This window comes from Lepisosteus platostomus, chromosome 4 (assembly GCF_059453375.1).
Source record: "Lepisosteus platostomus isolate fLepPlt1 chromosome 4, fLepPlt1.hap1, whole genome shotgun sequence".
NCBI lineage: Eukaryota > Metazoa > Chordata > Actinopteri > Semionotiformes > Lepisosteidae > Lepisosteus > Lepisosteus platostomus.
The window spans coordinates 10236498-10263046 of record NC_142614.1 but is presented as its reverse complement, the minus strand read 5'-3'; the positions used below and the strand labels follow the sequence as shown (position 1 = coordinate 10263046).

At 55.4% G+C, this 26549-nt stretch overlaps 2 protein-coding genes across 3 annotated transcripts; one reads left to right on the top strand and one right to left on the bottom strand.

Annotated features, from left to right (window-relative positions):
* Positions 1 to 1798: 1798 nt before the first annotated feature.
* tsc22d4 (TSC22 domain family member 4) lies at positions 1799 to 17927 on the top strand. 2 transcript variants are annotated; one of them, XM_088628341.1, is made up of 4 exons: positions 1799 to 4525; positions 5390 to 5523; positions 13876 to 13927; positions 15063 to 17927. In XM_088628341.1, the coding sequence occupies exons 1-4, from the start codon at positions 3926 to 3928 to the stop codon at positions 15240 to 15242; spliced, it is 966 nt and encodes a 321-aa protein (XP_088484467.1). In that variant the 5' UTR covers positions 1799 to 3925; the 3' UTR covers positions 15243 to 17927. The 2 variants fall into 2 exon arrangements, with proteins under 2 accessions (XP_088484467.1, XP_088484466.1); XM_088628340.1 differs by lacking the exons at positions 1799 to 4525; positions 5390 to 5523 and adding an exon at positions 8837 to 13571.
* A 746-nt stretch (positions 17928 to 18673) lies between these two features.
* Positions 18674 to 22256, bottom strand: LOC148672528 (transcription factor HES-4-like). The gene is made up of 4 exons (XM_088628342.1): positions 21242 to 22256; positions 21045 to 21140; positions 20754 to 20841; positions 18674 to 19874 (listed from the first exon to the last, which is right to left on the bottom strand). The coding sequence occupies exons 1-4, from the start codon at positions 21329 to 21331 to the stop codon at positions 19525 to 19527; spliced, it is 624 nt and encodes a 207-aa protein (XP_088484468.1). The 5' UTR covers positions 21332 to 22256; the 3' UTR covers positions 18674 to 19524.
* Positions 22257 to 26549: the final 4293 nt, after the last annotated feature.

The following is a 26549-nucleotide window of genomic DNA, read 5'->3' as shown; positions in this document are numbered from 1 at the left end:
CACTGTGAGCAGAGAGAAGGTGCTATACAGGAGAGCAGTGTGTGTCTGTTACTCTGAACACTGTGAGCAGAGAGAAGGTGCTATACAGGAGAGTGGTGTGTGTCTTTATTACTCTGAACACTGTGAGCAGAGAGAAGGTGCTATACAGAAGAGCAGTGTGTGTCTTTATTACTCTGAACACTGTGAGCAGAGAGAAGGTGCTATACAGGAGAGCAGTGTGTGTCTATTACTCTGAACACTGTGAGCAGACAGAAGGTGCTATACAGGAGAGTGGTGTGTGTCTTTATTAATCTGAACACTGTGAGCAGAGAGAAGGTGCTATACAGAAGAGCAGTGTGTGTCTTTATTACTCTGAACACTGTGAGCAGAGAGAAGGTGCTATACAGGAGAGCAGTGTGTGTCTATTACTCTGAACACTGTGAGCAGACAGAAGGTGCTATACAGGAGAGTGGTGTGTGTCTTTATTAATCTGAACACTGTGAGCAGAGAGAAGGTGCTATACAGGAGAGCAGTGTGTGTCTATTACTCTGAACACTGTGAGCAGACAGAAGGTGCTATACAGGAGAGTGGTGTGTGTCTTTATTACTCTGAACACTGTGAGCAGACAGAAGGTGCTATACAGGAGAGCAGTGTGTGTCTTTATTACTCTGAACACTGTGAGCAGAGAGAAGGCGCTATACAGGAGAGCAGTGTGTGTCTTTATTATTCTGAACACTGTGAGCAGACAGAAGGTGCTATACAGGAGAGCGGTGTGTGTCTGTTACTCTGAACACTGTGAGCAGAGAGAAGGTGCTATACAGAAGAGCAGTGTGTGTCTGTTACTCTGAACACTGTGAGCAGACAGAAGGTGCTATACAGGAGAGCAGTGTGTGTCTGTTACTCTGAACACTGTGAGCAGAGAGAAGGTGCTATACAGAAGAGCAGTGTGTGTCTTTATTATTCTGAACACTGTGAGCAGAGAGAAGGCGCTATACAGGAGAGCAGTGTGTGTCTGTTACTCTGAACACTGTGAGCAGAGAGAAGGCGCTATAAAGGAGAGCGGTGTGTGTCTATTACTCTGAACACTGTGAGCAGAGAGAAGGTGCTATACAGGAGAGCAGTGTGTGTCTATTAATCTGAACACTGTGAGCAGAGAGAAGGTGCTATACAGGAGAGTGGTGTGTGTCTTTATTACTCTGAACACTGTGAGCAGAGAGAAGATGCTATACAGGAGAGCGGTGTGTGTCTGTTACTCTGAACACTGTGAGCAGAGAGAAGGCGCTATAAAGGAGAGTGGTGTGTGTCTTTATTACTCTGAACACTGTGAGCAGAGAGAAGGTGCTATACAGGAGAGCAGTGTGTGTTTATTACTCTGAACACTGTGAGCAGAGAGAAGGTGCTATACAGGAGAGCAGTGTGTGTCTTTATTACTCTGAACACTGTGAGCAGAGAGAAGGTGCTATACAGGAGAGCAGTGTGTGTCTATTAATCTGAACACTGTGAGCAGAGAGAAGGTGCTATACAGGAGAGCAGTGTGTGTCTATTACTCTGAACACTGTGAGCAGACAGAAGGTGCTATACAGGAGAGTGGTGTGTGTCTTTATTACTCTGAACACTGTGAGCAGACAGAAGGTGCTATACAGGAGAGCAGTGTGTGTATTTATTACTCTGAACACTGTGAGCAGAGAGAAGGCGCTATACAGGAGAGCAGTGTGTGTCTGTTACTCTGAGGCTCAGAGCACGCTTGTACCACTGAGGTTTCCTGCTGGCCCGCTAGAATCCGATTGGCCCCTCGCGGTCCCGTGTAATCAAGCAGCAGAACACTGCCCCCCCTCTCCCGTCCCAGACCCCGACCTTAGTACGGCCTGAGGGGGGCACTGGGCACAGATATGGATCTGGATTCGGGACCTCGGTGCTGGTTCCTTGTTCCAGAGCGGGAGCAGGGGGAGGGACCGGGGGGCACTGCGATGGGCTGCACGCGCTGCACGCGCTGCACGGGCAGGGAGTGTCACGAGAGGCGCCCCCGGCCGAGGACCCCGCGAGCCGCAGCGGGTTTCCGGATCGCGAGGCACGGCGGGGCCGGAAGTGGCTGGTGTGGAAGTTGTCGTCTGCAGCTGCTGCGGGTGGATGTGCCAGTCCGGCCGGGCGAGGAAGCAGCGAGCGGGACCCGAGCGGCGGAGCCGGAGACAGGAGCCTGTCAGCGCGCAGCGCCCCCGCAGCAGCCGGGGGAGTCCTCTCTGGGGCTGCGGAGACCGGCCGAGATTGATTTCCTCTCCGGCGCCGCGGGACCGGGTGTCAGACGAGGAGAACTCGCTTCTCTGTCATCTTGTCAGCTCTGCGAATACGTCTGATCTGGCGAGCGCACAGCCCCCGTGAGGAGAGACCCTGTTCTACAACTTTTTCTTGTCGAGACCAATAATAAAAGAATCAGTTTTGGGTTTTTTTTTCTTCTTCTTCGGATGTTCCAGACGCTCCTGGTCGTGTTTTTCCAGCGCTCTGAGGGCGTGGGAGACGCTTTCGCAGAGACAGAGACAGAGTCGGGGCTGGTACGGTGCGCGCTGAGCTGTCGGAGCGCAGGGCGGCGCTCGCAGCCTTCAGCCCCGGCCGGGCGGCTCGACACCGGCCCCTGCACGACGAGAAAACGTCAAGCCGAGGCGCCTTGCCATTGCCCGGGGGCCCGTGTGACCTTACAGAGGCTCACGGCTGCTCGCTCGAACCGGATGACTTCCCCGCTGCGGGCTTAACGCCTCCTCCCGGGCGTGTCATCGTTATTTCTTCACGACTCGGCGCCTGTCGGTTTAAAGGCGAGGCGCGGAGGGGCGAGGGGGTGGTCGTCCCTGAAATATGATTAATTTCTTGTCACCACGTCGAAAGGGGGCAATTATTATTAGAAACAGTGGGATCTCTGTCCTACAGGCAGCAGCAGCAGCAGCAGAAGCAGCGCCGCCTCTATTCGAAAGGCGTTTCCTCAAGCGCACCGAGGAAAGTTGGTTTGATTAGAGGGCGTTATTCCTCACAGACTGTGTGGGTTCAGTGTGTGTATACCTGAGCAAAATCACGGAGTCCTCTCGCTGGGAGGGTCGGTTTTACGTTCCGGCGCCCACGTGTCCTCGGAGTCCGTCCTGACGGGCCAGGTCGGCTCTCGGACCCGGAGCTCGCAGGAGGCACCAGCCGGTGGTATTTCAGCTGCGTGTCCTGACAGGTCCCCGCGCTCTCGCACGGCTCCAGGTGAGGTTCGAGAGGCGCTTCATTTCCGTGCCCTGCAAATGATCGATTTGTGCTGAACCCGAAGGAAGCGGAACTGCTCAGCGGTTTTGTCGACAGGCAGGCGGCCCCCACTTCCTAAACCCCGCAGCCGCGGTTTCCTTACAAGGCGAGCGGAGCTCCGCCGTGCGCGCCGGCTGAGGGGGCGGGGAGAGACCCACAGGAATCGAGCTGTTTAAAAGGGAGACGGATATAATGCGCGGATCCTGAAGGAAAAAACCAAGCCCAGCCTCCCGCACGGGGGTCGCGCCCGCAGGTCTGGGGGTCTCCCGCACCGGCCCGGGCTGTTTCAGAGCCGGCGAAGTTGGATGCGTCCGGGACGCGGGGCGGGTTCCCAGTCGCTGCCCGGCTCCGGGAGAGGCACACGCGCTTTCCCAGGCTCGTCCCCGGCGGGGGGGGACTCTCCCGAGGAAGACTCCGGGCAGCATGCGCTCGGGGGCGCGCTGAGGGCGCTCCTGCAGCGATGGCACGTGGCCGCTGGGAGCCGGGGGTCCCTCTCCTGTCTGTCTTCCGGACCCTGGGGGTCGGGGGAGCCGCCGTCCTGTGAGGCGATGAAGAAGCTCAGCGAGTGGAGCTGAACTTGGATTCCGAGACACTTACTCTGACTGACTGATAGACCGATTGATTGATTGATTGATTGATTGATAAACGGGGCAGTCCCCAGCTGGAGCAGGGACTGACCATGAGCGGGGGCCGGAAGAAGAGTGGCTTCCTGATCACCAGCGTGACGTCGGATTGCGGGGCGTCCCCTGGAGCCGGGGGCCCCGAGCAGCCGGCGGTGGATGGCCACCAGGGCGGCGCCGTTGCGCCCTCCTCCCCGCCGGACCCGTCCCGGGGGCCGGAGGAGAGGGGCCCCCCGGACGGCAGCGGCTCGCCCCCGGCCTCCCGGTTCCGCGTGGTGCGTCTGCGGCGCGCGCTGGGCCAGCCCTACCGCCGCGGCCGCTGGACCTGCGTGGACGTGCTGGACCGGGAGGCGCGGCTGCTGGCCGGCCTGCGGCACGCGCACTCGCTGGACTCGCTGGACGCGCTGGAGTCGCTGGGGGGGGCGGCCGGCCTGGGGGCGACCCCCCTGCCCCACCCCTTCCGCCCGCTGCGGCCGGGGCACCTGGTGCACTCGCAGGGCACCACCCACCTGCTGGCATCCAGCGTCGCCGCCGGCGACACCGCCCCGCGCCAGCCCCTGAGCGGGCCCCCCTCGCCCCGGCTGGGCCCCGCGGCGGCCGGGACCCCCCGGCACAGGCGCCTGCCCCCCCCGCTGCGGATGGACGCCCCCCCGGGACAGGTGAGCGAGCCGGCGGCGTGGCGGTCGCGCGTCAGCCCGTCCCGCCGGAACCCAGCTCTTCCGGCTCCCGTGGGGCCGAGCTGCTGGGGTCCCTGGTTTCCACCCAGGCGGCCCCGGGTTCGAAGGTGTGTGGGCTTCGGGACTTGCAGCTGGAAGGTTGCGGGTTCAAATCCCAGCTGTGACACTGCTGTTGTTCCTTTGAGCATTGAGATATGACATCGTCTCCAGCACAAATATCTTGTGCTGGAGTGAAAGCTAAGTGAAAGGAGCTAAGTGAAAGGAGTGGGAGTTAGTGGGAGGTCCACTCGGGGTTCAGACTCTCAGCAGCTGGCAGAGTTGCTGGTTCCTGGGACGAGTCTCGGCCCTGCACTGTGGGTTCAGACTCTCGGCAGCTGGCAGAGTTGCTGGTTCCTGGGACGAGTCTCGGCCCTGCGCTGTGGGTTCAGACTCTCGGCAGCTGGCAGAGTTGCTGGTTCCTGGGACGAGTCTCGGCCCTGCGCTGTGGGTTCAGACTCTCGGCAGCTGGCAGAGTTGCTGGTTCCTGGGACGAGTCTCGGCCCTGCGCTGTGGGTTCAGACTCTCGGCAGCTGGCAGAGTTGCTGGTTCCTGGGACGAGTCTCGGCTGTGCTGTGGGTTCAGACTCTCAGCAGCTGGCAGAGTTGCTGGTTCCTGGGACCCAGACGAGTCTCAGCTTGTCTGGTTTCAGCTCCAGCTGGTGATGATTCTGGCTCCTCTATAATGAGATCTGTGTTCTGCGCCAGCGGGTCTGCCGATCCCTCTGGGTTCTAGACGGGAGCTCTTCTCCCAGTCCGGGCCCTGCGCCGGGTTCGGTTCATCGCTGACTCTCCGCTCCTCTCGTTTCAGGCTCTGTCTCGCCCGGGGTCGCCCGGAGACGCCAGCCCCCCGCGGGTGCCGTGCCCCAGCCGGAGCCCGTCTCGCCTCGCGCTGGCCCAGTCCGTGTTCGGCATCGGGGGAGCATTCCAGCTGGACGAGGACAGGTAGGTGATCCGCAGGGCCGGGCGGAGTTTGGACTGAGCAGTACTGGCTGCACTCTTTTCCAGATGTGTTGGTCACGTGATCAGTACGTGTTGATCACCTGGGTGTTTAACAGGAGCAGTGTGAGGGGTCAGCTGGGCAACATCTGGGATTTGAACCCACAACCCTGCCAATCCAGAGTCCGAAGCCCCTAATCCAGGGCCTCTGGTGTGTTTATCGGCATCCTGTCTGCTGAATGAGCTGCCCGCCCCCGTGCCGAGAGGAACGACTCTGTTAAACCTCTGCCACGGTGCACACAGAGGTCAGGAGTCGCACTCTCAGCGACTCCTATAATCGCGCACTCTGAAAAGGACTGCTAGCTCTTTCCACCATCTTGGCTCCAGGAGCTGCCCGTCCTTGAGCCAGAATGGCGTCAGTAGCCCTCCCTGTGGTGAGGGGGAAAGTGAAGCCCATCTGCTCTGCTCTGCTCTGCTCTGCTCTGCTCTGTCTATCTGGCGGCACGGCAGCCTGCAGGAGTGGGAGTGCTTGTTCTTCACACCCCAGTGTGCTCAGTCACAGCTTCGGGACAAATACCTGGCATTTTCGCACGTCAGAACAGGCAGTTTGTGGTTCGTCACTGTCAGCCTGTAGATTTCGGCTGCTGAAATAACTCACTGTCTCCCTTTCCTGCGCTGTCTCTCGCCCTGCTGCGGTTTCCCACTATTCCTTTCTCTCATTTTCTCACTCCCCCCCCTCACAGGCCTCCACACTGATCAATCAGAGCCCTGCCTCTCATGGGCCTCCACACTGATCAATCAGAGCCCTGCCTCTCACAGGCCTCCTCCCTGATCAATCAGAGCCCTGCCTCTCATGGGCCTCCACACTGATCAATCAGAGCCCTGCCTCTCACAGGCCTCCTCCCTGATCAATCAGAGCCCTGCCTCTCACAGGCCTCCACACTGATCAATCAGAGCCCTGCCTCTCAGAGGCCTCCTCCCTGATCAATCAGAGCCCTGCCTCTCATGAGCCTCCACACTGATCAATCAGAGCCCTGCCTCTCACAGGCCTCCACACTGATCAATCAGAGCCCTGCCTCTCGGAGGCCTCCCTGATCAATCAGAGCCCTGCCTCTCAGAGGCCTCCTCCCTGATCAATCAGAGCCCTGCCTCTCATGAGCCTCCACACTGATCAATCAGAGCCCTGCCTCTCACAGGCCTCCACACTGATCAATCAGAGCCCTGCCTCTCGGAGGCCTCACTGATCAATCAGTGCCCTGCCTCTCGGAGGCCTCACTGATCAATCAGAGCCCTGCCTCTCACAGGCCTCCACACTGATCAATCAGAGCCCTGCCTCTCGGAGGCCTCACTGATCAATCAGAGCCCTGCCTCTCATGGGCCTCCACACTGATCAATCAGAGCCCTGCCTCTCGGAGGCCTCACTGATCAATCAGTGCCCTGCCTCTCGGAGGCCTCACTGATCAATCAGAGCCCTGCCTCTCACAGGCCTCCACACTGATCAATCAGAGCCCTGCCTCTCGGAGGCCTCACTGATCAATCAGAGCCCTGCCTCTCATGGGCCTCCACACTGATCAATCAGAGCCCTGCCTCTCACAGGCCTCACAGTTTACAGTGCGTGTAGCATGCATGTAGCATGTGTAGCTTGCTTATATGAAGAGTGTGTGTGTAGAGGGTGTGTAGCATGTATATGTGTAGAGTGTTTGTAGCATGTGTGTGTGTAGCGTGCTTGTGCAGGGTGTGTGCAGGGCCTCCTCTCCTGTGTGTGTCTGCTCCAGCTCGCTGCAGGCTGTGTGAGTAACGGAGCTGTCTGGCAGGGGAGGGGGGATCAGTGCAGGCCCTGCGTGTTCAGGTTTTACCGGCTCGGTGAGGCCTGGGGCTGAGGATTCACTCCCCACTCCCCAGAGCCGGGCGAGTCTGTAAACACCGAGCCGGAGTCACTGGGATTCCTCACCTGTGCAGCAGGATAACTGCATGCGTGTGTGTGTGTGTGTGTGTGTGTGTACGTGTGTGTGAGACACGTGAGTGGCATGCGTGTGGCATGTGTGTGACGCGTGTGTTTGTGTGGCATGGATGCTTGAGTGTATTGTGTGTGTGTGATGCACATGTGTGTAGCATGGGTGGGGTGTGTGTGTGCGTGTATGTAGCATGTGGGTGTGTGCGTGTGACACGTGTGTGCGTGGCATGTGGTGGGCGTGTGTGTGGCATGTGTGTGTAGCATGGGTCTGCGTGTGTGTTGTGTGTGTGGTACGGGTGTGGCGTAAGTGCTAGAGTGTAGTCTGTGTGTGTGACATCTGCTTTTTAGATTTTAGATACCTGCCGCCAGACTGTTTTTTCCTCCATCATGCTTTGGTCCTGTGGCACCATGTGTCTCTCACTTACTGTCTCCGATGTCGTCCCTTCACTCTTCTCCTCTCACCATTTCTCCCGCCCCGTTCCTCCTCTCACTCTCACCCCTCTCTCCATCTCCCCTTCTCTGTATCTCAGCCCACACCCTGTGTGAGGACCCCTGTTAGGGGTTTGGGGTTCAGGTGCAGGGTCAGTGTCAGTCCTGTGCATTGTGGTGGGGTGGAGTACTGAGGGATGTTACCCTGGACCTGGTGTGACATGGGGGGTGTCTGACGTCAGTGTGTGGAGCCATGGTGCCCCCGAGTCCTGTGACTCCCCTGTGGGGTTGCCTGCATTGCACCTCATTTCTCTGTGCCAGTTGTCTCCAGGCCTGTCCAGATTGCAGACTGGGCATCTGCACTGATTGGCTATGAGCGTACTAGACAAATATTATTTAACATGAGTAAGTAATAGTCATGTTAAATAAATAATATTGTATTTGTGTTAAACAAATAATGTTGCTGTGCTTGAGCAGGGAAACCTCTCTCTCCCCCCGTCTTCCTGTCTCACAGGGGGAGAGTCAGTCTGCAGCTCTGGGACTTGACCAGAAGAGGGCAGCGTTGCCCCCAGAGCCGGCTCCTTTGTGTTACAAGCAGGGAGAGTTAAGAGGGAGGATTCCTGACGTGTGACACGCATGGCCTGTCAATATCACTCCTGTTGATGGGTCTGCTGCCAGAGCTGTGCTGCAGTTGCATCTCCTCGTTCTTTTGTTGCTCTGCAGTTTCTTTATGGTGATTGCGGTCACCCAGGTACAAAACGGTGTTTCCCTTCTTGAATCTGTCCAGAGGTCAGGGTGCTTGCCCAGGGTTAAAGGAATGTCCTAAAGGAGCTCAGTCTCTCTTGTCATGCTCACAGAAGGCTACAGTGGACTCTCCTCAGATCCGACTCTGAAAAACAGACCAGAGGATACAGGTGGAATCTGCGTGGAAGTGGAACAAGATATTCAGCCGTGTTGCTGAAGCTGATACTCTGGTTTCTTTCAAGAATGGGCTGGTTGAGATCCTCCAGTTCGGGCAAGAGGAAAGTCTTTGCACGAAGAGTGGTGGGAGTGTGGAGCAAGCTGCCCAGCTATGTTGTTGAAGCCGGAAGCCCTGGACGCATCCACCTGCTTGTCTGTCGGCACGTGTTGCCAGCGTCCTTCCCTCGCAGCGGGAGCCCGTGTGCCGTCCGTGGCGTGTGCCCTGTGTGTCCGAGACACGCGTGTCTGGGCCTGCGTTCAGGGGGCCTGGGAGAGGCACAGAGCCGGAGCTGTTTCCAGAGTCCTCCGTGCGGACGGCAGACAGGGTGGGCGGGGAAGGTTCGGAATGTTCCCAGGCCGGGACAATGGCCCGGGACACGGCACTACAATGGTGGCGATTGTGTGCGCGTTCTCCCCCTCCCACCTCCGGAATGCCGTGATGCCCACTCTGGCAGACTGGGGAATAATGAGTGTGGAGTAGGCAGAGGGGCAGGGAGGGGGGACAGGGAGAAGCCAGCGAGATCAGAGTTAACCACAACACAGCACAACCTCACCCGCTGCTGCACACACAACATAATACAACACCACCTCACCCGCTGCAACACACAACACAGCACAAACTGTCACCCTTCTGGCTCAGCGACCCCTGTCTGGACCCAGGCAGACCTGGCTGTCCAGAGAGGACAGGCTCAGTGACCACAGCCTGGACACAGAAACTGGACACAGGCAGACCTGGCTGTCCAGAGAAAACAGACTCAGTGACCACAGCCTGGACATAGAAACTGGACACAGACAAGACGTATGCACTTTCTGCTGCACTGTCCAGTCTTATAGGAAAGAGCTGTGTGTGAACAGAGTCGGCCCCTCTACAGTATAATAATAATAATAATAATATTAATAATATTAATTAATAGTCATCCTCATACTGAGTGATTGTAATGTTTACACTGTGATTCATGGGCAGTGTCCATATAGCAGGGGGAGGGGGAGGCAGAGCTGAGAGGGGCTGAGACAGACGACACGGAGAGAAAGGACAGAGGGGGGGCCGGAGGGGGGAGACAGAGCTGCCTCTGTTAGCCCGAGGCACAGGGGAGGGGAGGGAGACTCCACTGCACAGGGGCAAGAGGAGATATCTCACACAGGCCCGGTCTCACTGCTCTAGGGACTGCTGTTCTGCTGTTCTCTCTTACTCCTGCAAGTTCGCTTTCCGATGGCTGTGCTAGAGGCTCTGGGCCTGTGCTGGTGAGGGGTCTGCCCCGCGCCGGGCGCTGTCGGGGTCCCAGGGGGTCCAGACCTGGTCCTGAGTGCTGCCCAGCACCTGGAGAGGCAGGGGTGGTCCAGGAATAGCCAACAACAAGCTGCTGGTAGTCAGTAAGGGCTAAGCTGGAATGAAAACTGCCTGTGACCGTGAGAAACTCTCTGACACTCAACCAGGGGGCAGCGGGTTGAATCTCATCCATAATGTTAACATTTCTCATATCATCAGACTTGTAGAGATCAAAATTCTTAAAACCTTCTTCCACAACACTGTAACACCAGATACTGGTGGCAGGAAACATATATATTTGCAATGCCATAACACGCATTGCGATCTCTTCTGGTGTGTGTTACGTGGTGTCTCTGAAACTGATGCCATTTGGCAAACGAAGGGTTTAAAATGGTTGTGGAAGTGTAGCTGGAGAGAGAATTGTGGTCTGGCCAATAGCCAGGCCTCGCCAGGAAGGGGAGTAGGGGGGAGGAGACAGGCCGTGGCTCCAGCCAATAGCTAGTCCCTTCTGGTTAGGAGGCGTTAGTGGGTGGAGACAGAAGGATGGCGTCAGCCAATGGCTGTCACCTGCTGCTGCATAAGTGGGCAGGAGGCGGAATGTTGAGTTGTGCAGGGAGCGTTCCTATTGGACGATAAAGGGAGTCAGTGGGAGGGAATGGAATTCTAGAACTTCTTATTCAGCCCTATAGATATTCTGGTCAAGTGCAGAAGCAGGCACTCCGTCAGACACAGAGAGCATTAATTAGAATCAGTGTTTTGAGTGGATTGTTAAAAAATAGAAGCGGTTAGGGAGATGTCTTACAGTTATTACCAGTTTGAAATCCGGCACGTGAATGAGTGATCTGGAGATCTGGGCGTTTTACTGGACTGGGAAAATGGTTCATTGTAAGAGTGGCCCTTCTTCAGCTGGGCTGTGACTCTGATCTCTAGGCGGTAGGGGCTCATCCTGGGTTAGGACACTGGCTGCGGGATCTCCAGTCACAGACCCCTGGACGCCCTTTGGATTCAAGGATTTCCCTTTTCTTAATGTTGCTCGTTGGGTTTCTACAGCGAGCTGAGCTTTTCCTCTGTGCTGGGGAGACATGTGGACCCTGGGCTGTTCTGCAGGGCTGCTGCTGCGTTCTGACAGGTGTGGTGGCTGACTGCCGGCCGACAGAAAGGAGGGAAGGGTCTGCTCTGGCCTGCCAGAAACAGGACCGTGGGGCACATTCAGGGGAGACGAGTGTCCAGCGTCTGCGTCAGATGGGCTCCCCCATCCCCTCTCTGGATGGAGCCTCAGACCAGCCCTAGTTGCCCATGCAGTGGGAGACAGTGCCGGTCGGAGTGAGAAATCAGAGGAGCGCCTCTTTTGCCTAGACCTCGCTGTTCTTGTGGACATCGGAACATCAGAACATCAGAACATCGGAACACCGGAACACCGGAACACTGGAAGACGACAGCAATAGTTACCATGTTCGTCAATGTCAAGAAGATGGTGTCCTGTTTCGAGACGAGGCACCGGCCCAGCCTTGCCTCCCAGCCTCAGCCCGGTACCCCCCGGCTCAGATCGGGGTCCCGGGCCGCCTCGCCGTCCGCCCGCCTCCCGCCCCCGTCCTGCCTCAGCCGAGCGAGGTCAGAGCTCAGCGTAGCCTCTGAGGCTCGGCTCCTCCAGTCCGCGCCCCCACCTGCGCGGCTCTCTCAGGCCCGTTCTGCCTCTCGGTCTGCCTCGGCTCCATCTTCCCCCGTCCTGAGAAGGGCATCGCCCTTGCGTCAGGCTGCCTCCCTCTCCCCCAGGCCTCCCCTCCTTGCCTCGCACCCTGGTCAGAGGGCTTCCTCCGCTTCTCGGGCCAGCCTCAGTGAGGCCTCGCAGCCCTCCTCTGCCTCCGAGACTCCAAGGCGGGAGAAGAGCATCGCAGAGGCCGGATCAGGGGGGTGTTCCACCTCCGGTGTGCCCTGCCTCGACTCCGAGGAGGCAGGAGCTACGTTCAGACCCCTCTCTGGTCACAGAGGCGGTCAGGCGTGTCCCGGATCTCATGAGGCTCACACCCATGGCCAGCCCCTAACCTGCAGGCCACAACCAAGGAGGGAGGGAGAGGAGGAGAGGGAGAAGGAGGCCGGCCAGATTCGCACCCGAAACCTGCTGATCAATAAGGATCCAACCTCATCCCCAAATCCTAGCCTGTCTGGCATACCTCGAACCCGCAGCCAGGAGCGCCCCCGTCTGAACCCAGCCTGTACACCCGCTGTCTCCAGCAGCCGGGGTTCCCATCCTGCGGATCACTCTCGAACCCGGATCCGGGATCGCCCGGCTCTGAGGGAAGCACAGACGCGGGAGGATTCTGATCCAGGACCCAAGGTGCACGGGCTGTCCTCGGCTTCAGTCCCGGATCCCGGAATGGGGGGGTCCAGCGCCTCTCGAACCGTGGCACGCGGAGACGTCTCCCGGGAGACGCAGAGAGACGCATCGGCCCCCGGGAGTTCTGATCCCAGGGCCGCCGAGTCGGAGGACACCCCCCTGGATTCCCGCGCGGAAGCCGGAAGGCAGGGCTCTCGAACCCGGGATGGCCCGGGTGTTGGCCTCGCCAGCATGAAACCACCGGGCAGCCGTGGCATAGATCAGGAAGGTCCGGCCACTCGTCCGCACTCCAGCCTTGACCCCGGCCTGCCTCGAACCCGAGCACAGGGCCCTCTCCAGGCCGGCGCCAGTCCCAGCCCGGGTGACACCGACGATCGCAGACAAGGCGGGTCAGACCGCGCAGGCCAGACATGTCCTGACGGTCCCGCGTCTTCCCAGACTGCCTTGCAGAACCAGTCTGGCGCCGGCCCCTGCTGGGACCATGCCAGCGCCGGTGGGACTCGAACCCAGGTCAGCACCGAAGCCCGTGGCATCGGTTCTGATCCGACGCGCTGTGCGGAGCGGACCTCCTCAGACACGAGCCGGGCTTCGTCTTCGCAGCCCGATCTCTGCGCCGAACCCGGGGAATCTCCACGGCAGCAGGCGGCGTCCGCCGGGACTGGAGAGACGGTTCCGGGCTGCGGGCAGCCAGACCGCTCTGCAGCTCCGGCCCGTCCAGCCCACCCGGACTCTGGCCCGAGCGGTTCACCACAGAACTGCGCTGCGGCCTCCGGGGCTGGGGTCGAGCCCGGTTCTGTTCCTGCTGCCGCGACGTGCCCGACCCAGCGCAGCCTGAGTGGGCCTCCATCCCGGGACAAGGACTGCAGCCGAGTCGGGGGGAGTCCTGCCACATTCCCGGAGGTCCCAGGGCACAGAACCGAGACCCGGGAGGCACCCCAGCCGGGCTCAGCCACCCGGCCCGTCGCCCCGCGAGAGGACTGGGGGCAGGAGCTGGTCAGAACCAGCATTCTGGGTCAGGAGGCTATGTGCTGCACGGGCCTGAAACCAGCTTCTGTCCGAAAGAGAAACGCTGACAAGGCCTTCCTGTCTCTGTTACTGTTCTTCCACAGGTAACACGCCCTCTTGTGGCTGCACCGGTACGCTAGCCTTTGTGCTGCTTAGAATGAGTAACTGTCCGGTCATTATAATCGGATCATTACCGGGTAGCACTTTGGGAACACAGGGCTCAGTGGGATTGGGGAGATGAGGGAGTTCTTTCTCGGCCTTTCAAATCCAGCTGCCCTGCTGTCTACATTCGGTATGTCCGTCTTTGTATCTGTGTATCTGTTCATATTACTGTCTGTCGCACTCTCTTGTCTGGCTGCTGTGTCTCTGATTTGATCCTTGTCTCAGGCGTGTTCTTATGTTTTGCAGTGGCTCCAGTAACAGTATGATCGCCATTGACAACAAGATTGAGCAGGCCATGGTAAGACTGGGCTTTACTGTGCTCTCCTGTCTCAGTGATCAACACACTGATCTTTACTATGTTCCGCTGTATAAGTGATCAACGCGCTGGGCTTTACTGTGCTCTGCTGTATCAGTGATCGGCACGCTGGGCTTTCCTCTGCTTTTCTGTATCAATGATCAACACACTGATCTTTACTGTGTTCTGCTGTATCAGTGATCAACACGCTGGGCCTTACTGTGTTCTGCTGTATCAATGATCAGCACGCTCGGCTTTACTGTGCTCTGCTATATCACTGATCAACACTCTGGGCTAAATTGTGCTCTGTTATATTCTCTGTTGTTCTGTTCTGTGCTGTGCTGTGCTGTGCTATACTGTACTGCTCTGTGCTGTACAGCTCTGTGCTGATCTGTTCTGTGCTGTACTGCTCAGTTCTGATCTGGGCTGTGTTTTACTACTCTGAGCTGATCTGTGCTGTGCTGTACTACTCTGTGCTGATCTGTGCTGTGCTGTACTACTCTGAGCTGATCTGTGCTGTGCTGTACTACTCTGAGCTGATCTGTGCTGTGCTATGCTGATCTGGGCTGTGCTGTACTGCTCAGTTCTGATCTGTGCTGTACTGCTCAGTTCTGATCTGTGCTGTACTGCTCAGTTCTGATCTGTGCTGTACTGCTCTGTTCTGTGCTGTACTACTCTGAGCTGACCTGTGCTGTGCTATACTACTCTGAGCTGATCTGTGCTGTGCTGTGCTGATCTGTGACGTACTGCTCTGAGCTGATCTGTGCTGTGTGATTTGTGCTGATCTGTCCCGTACTGCTCTGAGCTGATCTGTGCTGTACCTTACTGCTCTCAGCTGATCTGTGCTGTGCCGTACTACTCTGAGCTAATCTGTGCTGTGCCGTACTGCTCTCAGCTGATCTGTGCTGTGCTGTACTACTCTGAGCTGATCTATGCTGTGCCGTACTGCTCTGAGCTGATCTGTGCCGTACTGCTCTGAGCTGATCTGTGCTGTACTACTCTGAGCTGATCTGTGCGGTACTGCTCTGAGCTGATCTGTGCTGTGCCGTACTGCTCTGTGCTGATCTGTACTGTGCCGTCCTTCTCTGTGCTCCTCTGTGTCATGTCAGTAACTGACCTCTGTGATCCTTGCTGGCAGGACCTGGTGAAGACGCACCTGATGTTTGCAGTGCGAGAGGAGGTGGAGGTGCTGAGGGAGAAGATCAGGGAGCTGTCTGACAGGAACACTCATCTGGAGCGAGAGAACGAGCTGCTCCGGACACTGACCCACTGCGACCAGGACAGTCAGGCAGTGCCTGCAGGAGAGGATGGGCACTAGGACTGGGGGCCAGAGCAACTGGGAGAGAGCAGGACACTGGGAAAGATCATGGCTCCCAGAGACAGAGGAGGAATTACTAGAGAGAGAGAAGTAAGGAGACAGAGAACAGTACTGACAAAGATAGAGAGAGACAGGGGAAGGATGAAGGAACAGAGAAGATTGTGCTCAGATAAATAGAAATAGAGAGCAGCACAAGAAAAGCTGTACTGAGAGACAGCAGGACTGAAAGACAGCAGGACGAGGAGCTGTACTGAGAGACAGCAGGACTGGAGGAGCTGTACTGAGAGACAGCAGGACTGGAGGAGCTGTACTGAGAGACAGCAGGACGAGGAGCTGTACTGAGAGACAGCAGGACAAGGAGCTGTACTGAGAGACAGCAGGACGAGGAGCTGTACTGAGAGACAGCAGGACTGGAGGAGCTGTACTGAGAGTCGGCAGGACTGGAGGAGCTGTACTGAGAGACAGCAGGACGAGGAGCTGTACTGAGAGACAGCAGGACAAGGAGCTGTACTGAGAGACAGTAGGACGAGGAGCTGTACTGAGAGACAGCAGGACAAGGAGCTGTACTGAGAGACAGCAGGACGAGGAGCTGTACTGAGAGACAGCAGGACGAGGAGCTGTACTGAGAGACAGCAGGACGAGGAGCTGTACTGAGAGACAGCAGGACTGGAGGAGCTGTACTGAGAGACAGCAGGACGAGGAGCTGTACTGAGAGACAGCAGGACTGGAGGAGCTGTACTGAGAGACAGCAGGACTGGAGGAGCTGTACTGAGAGACAGCAGGACTGGAGGAGCTGTACTGAGAGACAGCAGGACTGGAGGAGCTGTACTGAGAGACAGCAGGACGAGGACCTGTACTGAGAGACAGCAGGACGAGGAGCTGTACTGAGAGACAGCAGGACGAGGAGCTGTACTGAGAGACAGCAGGACAAGGAGCTGTACTGAGAGACAGCAGGACTGGAGGAGCTGTACTGAGAGACAGCAGGACTGAAGGAGCTTTACTGAGAGACAGGAGGACAAGGAGCTGTACTGAGAGACAGGAGGACAAGGAGCTGTACTGAGAGACAGCAGGACAAGGAGCTGTACTGAGAGACAGCAGGACGAGGAGCTGTACTGAGAGACAGCAGGACTGGAGGAGCTGTACTGAGAGACAGCAGGACGAGGAGCTGTACTGAGAGACAGGAGGACGAGGAGCTGTACTGAGAGACAGCAGTACGAGGAGCTGTACTGAGAGACAGCAGGACGAGGAGCTGTACTGAGAGACAGCAGGACGAGGAGCTGTACTGAGAGACAGCAGGACGAGGAGCTGTACTGAGAGACAGCAGGACTGGAGGAGCTGTACTGAGAGACAGCAGGACGAGGAGCTGTACTGAGAGACAGCAGGACAAGGAGCTGTACTGAGAGACAGCAGGACTGGAGGAGCTGTACTGAGAGACAGCAGGACTGGAGGAGCTGTACTGAGAGACAGCAGGACGAGGACCTGTACTGAGAGACAGCAGGACGAGGAGCTGTACTGAGAGACAGCAGGACTGGAGGAGCTGTACTGAGAGACAGCAGGACGAGGACCTGTACTGAGAGACAGCAGGACGAGGAGCTGTACTGAGAGACAGCAGGACTGGAGGAGCTGTACTGAGAGACAGCAGGACGAGGAGCTGTACTGAGAGACAGCAGGACGAGGAGCTGTACTGAGAGACAGCAGGACTGGAGGAGCTGTACTGAGAGACAGCAGGACGAGGAGCTGTACTGAGAGACAGCAGGACTGGAGGAGCTGTACTGAGAGACAGCAGGACTGGAGGAGCTGTACTGAGAGACAGCAGGACGAGGAGCTGTACTGAGAGACAGCAGGACTGGAGGAGCTGTACTGAGAGACAGCAGGACTGGAGTAAGAGTGTAGGCAGTTATCTCTCTCAGTCCTCCTCTCTCATTTCCAGTGTGACATGTTATATAGGAACTGTCTCTCCTCTCCCAAACTAACACAAATGTGAAGCCTTAAATTAATGCAGTAATTATGATTAAGATGATGTCTGATGTCAGAACAGCATAATGATGATGATAACCTTCCACAACGTGCCTTTGATGATGATAACCTTCCTTATTGTGCCTTCTAAGAAATCAGGTCTTCGTGTGGTTATGTATTTTTTTCTGCAGGGAGAAAACACCCCAGTCTTATCTCTGTCACTGAGGGTCAGAATGTGAAACAATGTTTTGGAGTTTTTCCTGCGGGGGGTTTTGCTCTCCACACGGAATGGGAAGGCAGACTCACCTGGCAGAGCGGTCAAACATTTCAGCCCACGACACACACACGGAGACCTGGACGGCGGTGTGTCATGCCGGGGTTTTTTGAAAAACCGTGTGCGCCAATATTCGATGTCATGCTCGGGGCACCTTCTGTGTGGAGCGCGCGTGGTCCTCCTGGGCTCAAATGGGTCTCCTCCCACAGTCCAAACACGTGAGCTGGCCTTGTGCCCATCCTCTGCCAGGTGAGGTGCCACCCTGTGTGGGACTGAGTGGGTATTAACAGGGTGTGGGTTCTGGCCGGTTATTTTTAATCTTATTAATTTATTTATTTGCTTAGCAGCTGCACTTATCCAGGGTGATGTATAATACAAGTATGACATATGCATTAGGTTGGTAACAATCATGTACATACAACTTGAGAGGTTAATAAAATGACTTATTGACTCAGTGATGGGATTTTTTAGTCCCTATAATTCCCTGTAAACCTGACCCTGCAGGCCCCCGGGTCCAGAGGTGGTAAGACCACTTAAGAGGGCTGCGGTGGACGCTGATTCAGTTTCTGGAGGAGCCTGCTTGATGGCTCTCCCTGACCCCTTCCTTTCTGTAGGGTTAAAGGTCACAGAAAGGTCAAGGCCTTGATATCTTACAGTTGCTGACCCCAGGCCAGGCCTGAAAGCCTAGCAGTTGTACCTCGGGCAGCATGTATCTATGTGTTAGTCAACAAGCCTGTCTTAAAACCAGAGGAGCCAAACCAACAGATTAACTTGGACCAAAACACCCAGGTTATGGAGATCAGCCAGATGCATTCTGGGGTTTGAGGAAATGTCCTACACTAACAGGCTGAAGGAACTAAATCTTTACAGTGTCGATCACAAAAGACTACAAGAAAGTCAGATCCAAGGATTCAAAATCCCCCAAGGCACTGACCTATGTGAAAGTATATATGAAGCTGAGAACAGGAGGTTCTTTACACAAAGGAAGGTGGGAGTGTGGAACAAGCTGCCAGCACTATTGGTGAAGCTGATACTCTGGTTTCAATAAGCTACTAACTACCTAACAGGCTGGCTGGGTTCATATCCTTGTGCTCTGAGGTGCCGTGAGAATTACAGCTCAGGAAGCAGGAGAGCCTGTCCTGTCTGCTCTGCTCAGGGGAGGACCTCCTGCTGCCCAAAAATATGAGAAAAAACAGACAGAAAAAATTGAAACCAATTTTATTAAATTTACAAACGTTACAGAAAAAACTGCAAACTCTGAACATGGATTTATTTCCTAATCATGACCATATCGGTTTGAGGGAAGTGTTTTAATGCTCCATTCCACTTCTTACCAACCTCTTCTTAACAAAGGAAGCATGCGTAGTGAAAGGAATATGCACTATATAAACACCGACACCTCCTAAACATCACTTCTCATGGAAGGAGCACAGCAGTCTGATCCTTTCCAGTTTCACATATCATTCAGACTCCTACTGCACAGCGGTGAAATCCACTCCAGGTTTTACAGTGTCTTTCACACTCCCGTTGCCACAGCAGTGAAATCAACTCCAGGTTTTACAGTGTCTTTCACACTCCCCTTGCCACAGCAGTGAAATCCACTCCAGGTTTTACAGTGTCTTTCACACTCCCCTTGCCACAGCAGTGAAATCCACTCCAGGTTTTACAGTGTCTTTCACACTCCCGTTGCCACAGCAGTGAAATCCACTCCAGGTTTTACAGTGTCTTTCACACTCCTATTGCCACAGCAGTCCAACCCTCTCCATGTCTGACAGCGTTGTCAATGGGAATCTGAGAGGGACTGCTGTAAAACCTGGTGCGGATCAGCCTGATCTGATCCCCCTGAAGCTCTGAAGAGACCAGAGCCACGAGAGAGAAGCTGCAGTGCTGGACCGTGTGTCTGATGGCAGCGGGAGGAAGGACCCCAGCTGACCAGTCCCCAGGCCCCCAAGCCCACAGGCCTTGGCAGGGGAGATCTGCAGGCCGGAAACCTCCCTAGTGACGGCAGAGGTGGGCTGGGACAGCGTGTTGCCAGTCCAGGACTGGTCTCCCTCACCATGGCCGCCACACAGCGCCAGCGGGCGGCGACCCCGTTACTGTCCAGTCCTTCGCCCTCTGTCCTGCGGGGACAGCCGAGCCCGGCGCAGGGACCGGGAGAGCGCGGAGTCGTCCATCCCCGGCCGGCGGCGATGGTGACGGGGAAACGCGGCTATGGACGGTGTCCAGGACTGAGGCTGGGCAGGGATGGGGAGGGGCGTGCACCGTGACCATGCGGTCAGTGAGCCACCCGAGCAGCCCTGTCCTGACTGCACAGTCAGCCCCATCACTGGCACTCAGGAAGGAGGTCACCTCTCGGACACAATCAGTGAACCCAGACCAGTACTGATCCAGGACACTGGAGCCTGACAGAGAGAGAGAGGGGTTAATACAGACACACTGGACACTACAGTCCATTAACACTGCACTGAGAGAGAGGGGTTAATACAGACACACTGGACACTACAGTCCATTAACACTGCACTGAGAGAGGGGTTAATACAGACACACTGGAAAATACAGTACATTAACACTGTACTGAGAGAGAGGGGTTAATACAGACACACTGGACACTACAGTCCATAAACACTGCACTGAGAGAGAGAGGGGTTAATACAGACACACTGGACACTACAGTACATTAACACTGCACTGAGAGAGAGAGGGGTTAATACAGACACACTGGACATTACAGTACATTAACACTGCACTGAGAGAGAGAGGGGTTAATACAGACACACTGGACACTACAGTCCATTAACACTGCACTGAGAGAGAGGGGTTAATACAGACACACTGGACACTACAGTACATTAACACTGCACTGAGAGAGAGAGGGGTTCATACAGACACACTGGACACTACAGTACATTAACACTGCACTGAGAGAGAGAGGGGTTAATACAGACACACTGGACATTACAGTACATTAACACTGCACTGAGAGAGAGAGGGGTTAATACAGACACACTGGACACTACAGTCCATTAACACTGCACTGAGAGAGAGGGGTTAATACAGACACACTGGACACTACAGTACATTAACACTGCACTGAGAGAGAGAGGGGTTCATACAGACACACTGGACACTACAGTCCATTACCACTGCACTGAGAGAGAGGGGTTCATACAGACACACTGGACACTACAGTACATTAACACTGCACTGAGAGAGAGGGGTTAATACAGACACACTGGACACTACAGTCCATTAACACTGCACTGAGAGAGAGGGGTTAATACCCATGCCAGGCTGCGCTGTCTCTGCCCTCAAGCGCCGCACGGTCATCTCCAGGATGGCGGCCTTCTCGAGTCTCGAGTGACCACAAGGCTACACAGGGAGGACAGAAGCGCGTTTCAGAATCCGCAACAGCCCCGTACATGCGGGTCATTAAACCGCGATTCGGCACAGTTCTCAGAGATGGCTCGGTGTGTTTTAACTGCACTGCTAGGATCTGGCTGGAAGTGCTGTTTGGGTGTGTCTGAGGTGGTGAGCGAGAGGCGGACGGCCGGACTCGGCGCGCGGGTACTCACGGCGGGGGCGCCGGGCCGCAGCAGCAGCGCGCGGAGCTGAGCCAGGCTGTGGTTGATGCGCGCTCTCCTGCGCTTCTCCGTCAGCGGCTTGGAGACCTGCAAGGGCGCGTTCACGAGAGACGGCCAGTGAGGCTCCCGCGCACTCCGGCACTGTCACAGCAGAGGCGACTGCGGGTGTCGGCGGTGACGCCGTTTACCTGTCGCCGCGTCTTGGGTGCCTTGGCGTCCCGCGCGGCCTCAGCGCGAGGGGTTCCGGCGCAGACTCTCGCGACGTCGGGCGGCTCCATTGGCACGAGACTCTCTAACCCGGTCCGGTTCGACACTGATCGCAAGCCGTAGAAACGTGCTGTCTACAGCCTGAACTGGAACGCTACCCGCTCGACAGCGAAATATGAATACTACAGCGTTTGCGCTGCTCTTTATACCCTGTCACCGCCAACTTACAATGTACTGCTACTTCAGGGAGAGAACTGCGGGGATTAAAACTGCACCGTATGAACTGTTAGCAAAACTGTATTAAATATTTATTTAAATAACAAACCATGAAGAGTTTTTATACAAAACTCCGTAAAATCTGAATTCTACAGCATCTGGAACATCATTAATACTTAACTCAGAGTAGATAATTATTAATTCTTCTCCCTGTAGACTTCTATACTGTCCAATTATTAATTGTACCTGTAGAGTGCTGTAGTGTGTGCAGCTGTTCACGCTTCCCCTATAGAACACTATATTAGTGCAGTGATTTATTCGGCTACCTGTGGAGTGCTATACTGCGTGCAGTTAGCACTGCTGGAGCTCGAGGAAGTTCCCATCCACGCAGAAAGAGCTCTCGAACTCTCCCGGCACAGTGCGCACAGTTCCAACCGCACGAGTAATCGGCAGGACGTCACGGTCTCCGCAGCCTGCACAGGACGCGGTTAGGGAAGTACTATCAGACACGCCTGAGCGCGCCACTCCTTACACGCGCTCTCCTGCGCCAGGAGCCTATCGTCAATGTCATGAGAGAACCATTCCCTGTCTCTCCCTGACGGCCCTGCGAGGTGTTTGTCCTGCGCGGGACAGTGCCGTGCCCACCCGCCTGTCGGATCCGGGTTCACGGAGCTCCGGCGTCCCCCTCTCTCCGTCTCGAGCGGCCGAGCTGGCTCGTGTGCAGCGGCGGCGCGTGTACGACCCCGGCAGGGCGCGCGAGGACTGCAGCCCGCCTCTCGCTGTCGGTCTATATAGGGCACGGGACCGAGCCTGGGGTTGGGGGGGGTGAGCTGGTCCCCCGGCCCGCCCCAACACACACACACACAAGACAAAGACGAGACTCTTGCTCTCGTCTCTCCCTTTTGAAAGAGGAAAGCTTGTTTTCGGGAAGGCGCTCGTCCGTGGGTGGCGTGAAGACAGCTCGCCTCGCTGTTTAATTCATCAGGCCTGAAGTGTCAGTTAACCTCCTGTCTTCACCAGATTAGCGCCCCGGGGATTAAGGGGTGTCCACGGGGTGACCTAGCTGTCAGTCACCCTTGAGGGACGGGGGTGGGGGGGTTCTCTCCTGCTGCAGCCTGAGATAGACCAATTAATCAATACCAGGGTTGATAGGCAGATTGATAGACAGACTGACCAATAAATCAATGGAGGGAGCAATAGACAGATTGATTAATTAATAGACTGATCAATTGATTGATAAATCGACAAACTGATCAATAAACTGGTCAATAAATAGACAGTTCTATATATAAACCGATCAATAGACAGAGACACAGATCTATAGACAGATTGATAAATCAATAGACTGATCAATGGGCAGAACAATGAATCAATCAACAGGTCAGTAGGCAGATCACTAGTCAGACTCAAATGTTTAGGTTTTCAAACAGTCTTTATGAAGTCCCCTTTCATAAACACAGTATCATACATGTACACAACTCTAGGAGCTGAGCTAGTCAACATCCTCACGGACAGATACACAGACTCATATTCCACAACAAACAAACACACACCCCAGACTGACACACACTCCAAACAAACACACACCCCAGACTGACACACACCCCACAAATAACACCCCACACAGACACATACCCCATACATAACACCCCGCACAGACACACACCCCTAACAAACGCACAACCCGTACATAACACCCCGCACAGACACACACCCCATACATAACACCCCGCACAGACACACACCCCAAACAAACACACACCCCAGACATAACACCCTGCACAGACACACACCCCAGACAAACACACACTCCGAACAGACACACACACCCCATTCAGACACACACACCGAACAAACACACACTCCGAACAGACACACACACCCCATTCAGACACACACACCGAACAAACACACACTCCGAACAGACACACACACCCCAGACAGACACTCCGAATAGACACACACTCTGAACAGGCACACACACACCCCAGACAGACACACACTCTGAACAGACAGACTCAGAGCTGGTGACAGATGTGTGTGTCAGTCTGTCAGCTTTGACGAATCACTCAAACTGCCTGAATTGACAGAACAATAATCCAGCAGGGGGCAAGAGAGCTCTCAGTCTTCTGCATGTGTCTCCTCCTCCATCCTCACCTTCCTCACTCCTGCTCTCTCTCTCCATCCTCACCTTCCTCACTCCTGCTCTCTCTCTCCATCCTCACCTTCCTCACTCCTCCACTCTCTCCATCCTCACCTTCCTCACTCCTGCTCTCTCTCTCCATCCTCACCTTCCTCACTCCTGCTCTCTCTCTCCATCCTCACCTTCCTCATTCCTCCACTCTCTCCATCCTCACCTTCCTCACTCCTGCTCTCTCTCTCCATCCTCACTTTCCTCACTCCTCAACTCTTTCTCCATTCTCACCTTCTTCACTCCTGCTCTCTCTCTCCATCCTCACCTTCCTCACTCCTGCTCTCTCTCTCCATCCTCACCTTCCTCACTCCTGCTCTCTCTCTCCATCCTCACCTTCCTCACTCCTCCACTCTCTCCATCCTCACCTTCCTCACTCCTGCTCTCTCTCTCCATCCTCACCTTCTTCACTCCTGCTCTCTCTCTCCATCCTCACCTTCTTCACTCCTGTTCTCTCTCTCCCCCTCATTCCTCTCTTCCTCATGTTCCACACTCCTTTCCATTTGAGGGGTAGGACAGACTCTGGGGGTCCGCAGCCCCACGAGTCCCCAGAAACATGGGCTGGAGGAGTCAGGCACAAGCCACCCTGCTGCACGTCACCTGATCAATCCAATCAGTCACCTGCTGACCCTGACAGGCTGTAAGGTCTCCCCTCGTTCAGACGTGTTTCTGAGTCCCTCTCTGTTTCCAGTCCCGGTGACAGGCCCTGTTCTCTCAGGGCCAGAGGACATCTCAATCTCAATCACTTCCACAGCTGGGGGCCACTGACCCCCTGCCAGGAAACACAGAGCCTGACTGCAGGACAGAACACACACCCCCTCCTCCCTCCTTCTGGCTCAGGATCTCCTGTCCTGATAATTTAATTACTGGACCCTCCAGATACAGACATCACTCACACGAGCTCTGTGGGACACTGGCGTCTGTCAGGACAGTTCAGGGGAGGGTCAATACAGAAAATACTGGACACTACAGTACAGTCCAGCCAGACACCATATCACCCTGCAACTCACAGCTGGCAGCCCACTGAAGCTCAGCAGGTGTGAGCCTGGTCAGTACCTGGATGGGAGACCTGCTGGGGAAAACTACGGCTGCTGCTGGAAGAGGTGTTAGTGGGACCAGTAGGGGGCGCCCACCCTGCGGTCTGTGTGGGTCCTAATGCCCCAGCATAGTGACAGGGATACTATACTGCAAAAAGGCCCAGCCCTTTGGGTGATATGTAAAACTGAGGTCCTGACTCTCTGTGGTCATTAAAAATCCCAGGACATTTCTCAAAAAGCGTAGGGGTGTAACCCTGATATCCTGGCCAAATTTCCCCCTGGTCTCCTGATAATCCCCATCTATGAACTGGCTTCATCACTCTGCCCTCCTCCCCACTGAGAGCTGGTGTGTGGGGAGAGTACTGGCCCATCATCCAGGTGGAAGCTGTACATTGGTGGTGGTGGTGGAGGGGAGTTCCCATTACCTGTAAAGCACTTTGAGTGGAGTGTCCAGAAAAGCACTATATAAGTGTAAACAGACACACTGGACACTACAGTCCATTAACACTGCACTGAGAGAGAGGGGTTAATACAGACACACTGGACACTACAGTCCATTAACACTGCACTGAGAGAGAGGGGTTCATACAGACACACTGGCCACTACAGTCCATTAACACTGCACTGAGAGAGAGGGGTTCATACAGACACACTGGACACTACAGTCCATTAACACTGCACTGAGAGAGAGAGGGGGGTTAATACAGACACACTGGACACTACAGTCCATTAACACTGCACTGAGAGAGAGGGGTTCATACAGGCACACTGGACACTACAGTCCATTAACACTGCACTGAGAGAGAGGGGTTAATACAGACACACTGGACACTACAGTCCATTAACACTGCACTGAGAGAGAGAGGGGTTAATACAGACACACTGGACACTACAGTCCATTAACACTGCACTGAGAGAGAGGGGTTAATACAGACACACTGGACACTACAGTCCATTAACACTGCACTGAGAGAGAGGGGGGTTAATACAGACACACTGGACACTACAGTCCATTAACACTGCACTGAGAGAGAGGGGGGTTAATACAGACACACTGGACACTACAGTCCATTAACACTGCACTGAGAGAGAGGGGGGTTAATACAGACACACTGGACAGAGAGAGAGAGATCTAAATCATTGCTCCAATGGGAGAAGATGAAATTCCCTGTGCCAGGGCTGGTAATGACAGTCAGTGATTTTATTGGCCTTCCGTGCTGTTTGGAAGCCATGTCCATCTGCTAGAGTTGTTGTGCTCCCATAAATTTGCTGCTACTTTCACTGTATTGCTTGGTCTTTTTATTGCAAGTGCCTCAGTCTTTCCCAGATCATTTTTAATGTCTCCCAGAGTATCCAGAGTCTCCCAGAGTGTCCCAGTGTCTCCTAGGTCATTCTGAGTGCCCCAGTGTCTCCCACAGTGTTCCATAGTTTCCCAGGTCATTCTGAGTGTCCCAGTGTCTCCTAGGTCATTTGAGTGCCCCAGTGTCTCCGACAGTGTTCCAGAGTTTCCCAGGTCATTCTGAGTGTCCCAGTGTCTCCAAGAGTATCCAGTGTCTCCGACAGTGTTCCAGAGTTTCCCAGGTCATTCTGAGTGTCCCAGTGTCTCCAAGAGTATCCAGTGTCTCCCACAGTTTTCCAGAGTTTCCTAGGTCATTCTGAGTGTCCCAGTGTCCCCCGCAGTGTTCCAGAGTTTCCTAGGTCATTCTGAGTGTCCCAGTGTCTCCAAGAGTATCCAGTGTCTCCCACAGTTTTCCAGAGTTTCCTAGGTCATTCTGAGTGTCCCAGTGTCTCCCACAGTGTTCCAGAGTTTCCTAGGTCATTCTGAGTGTCCCAGTGTCCCCCGCA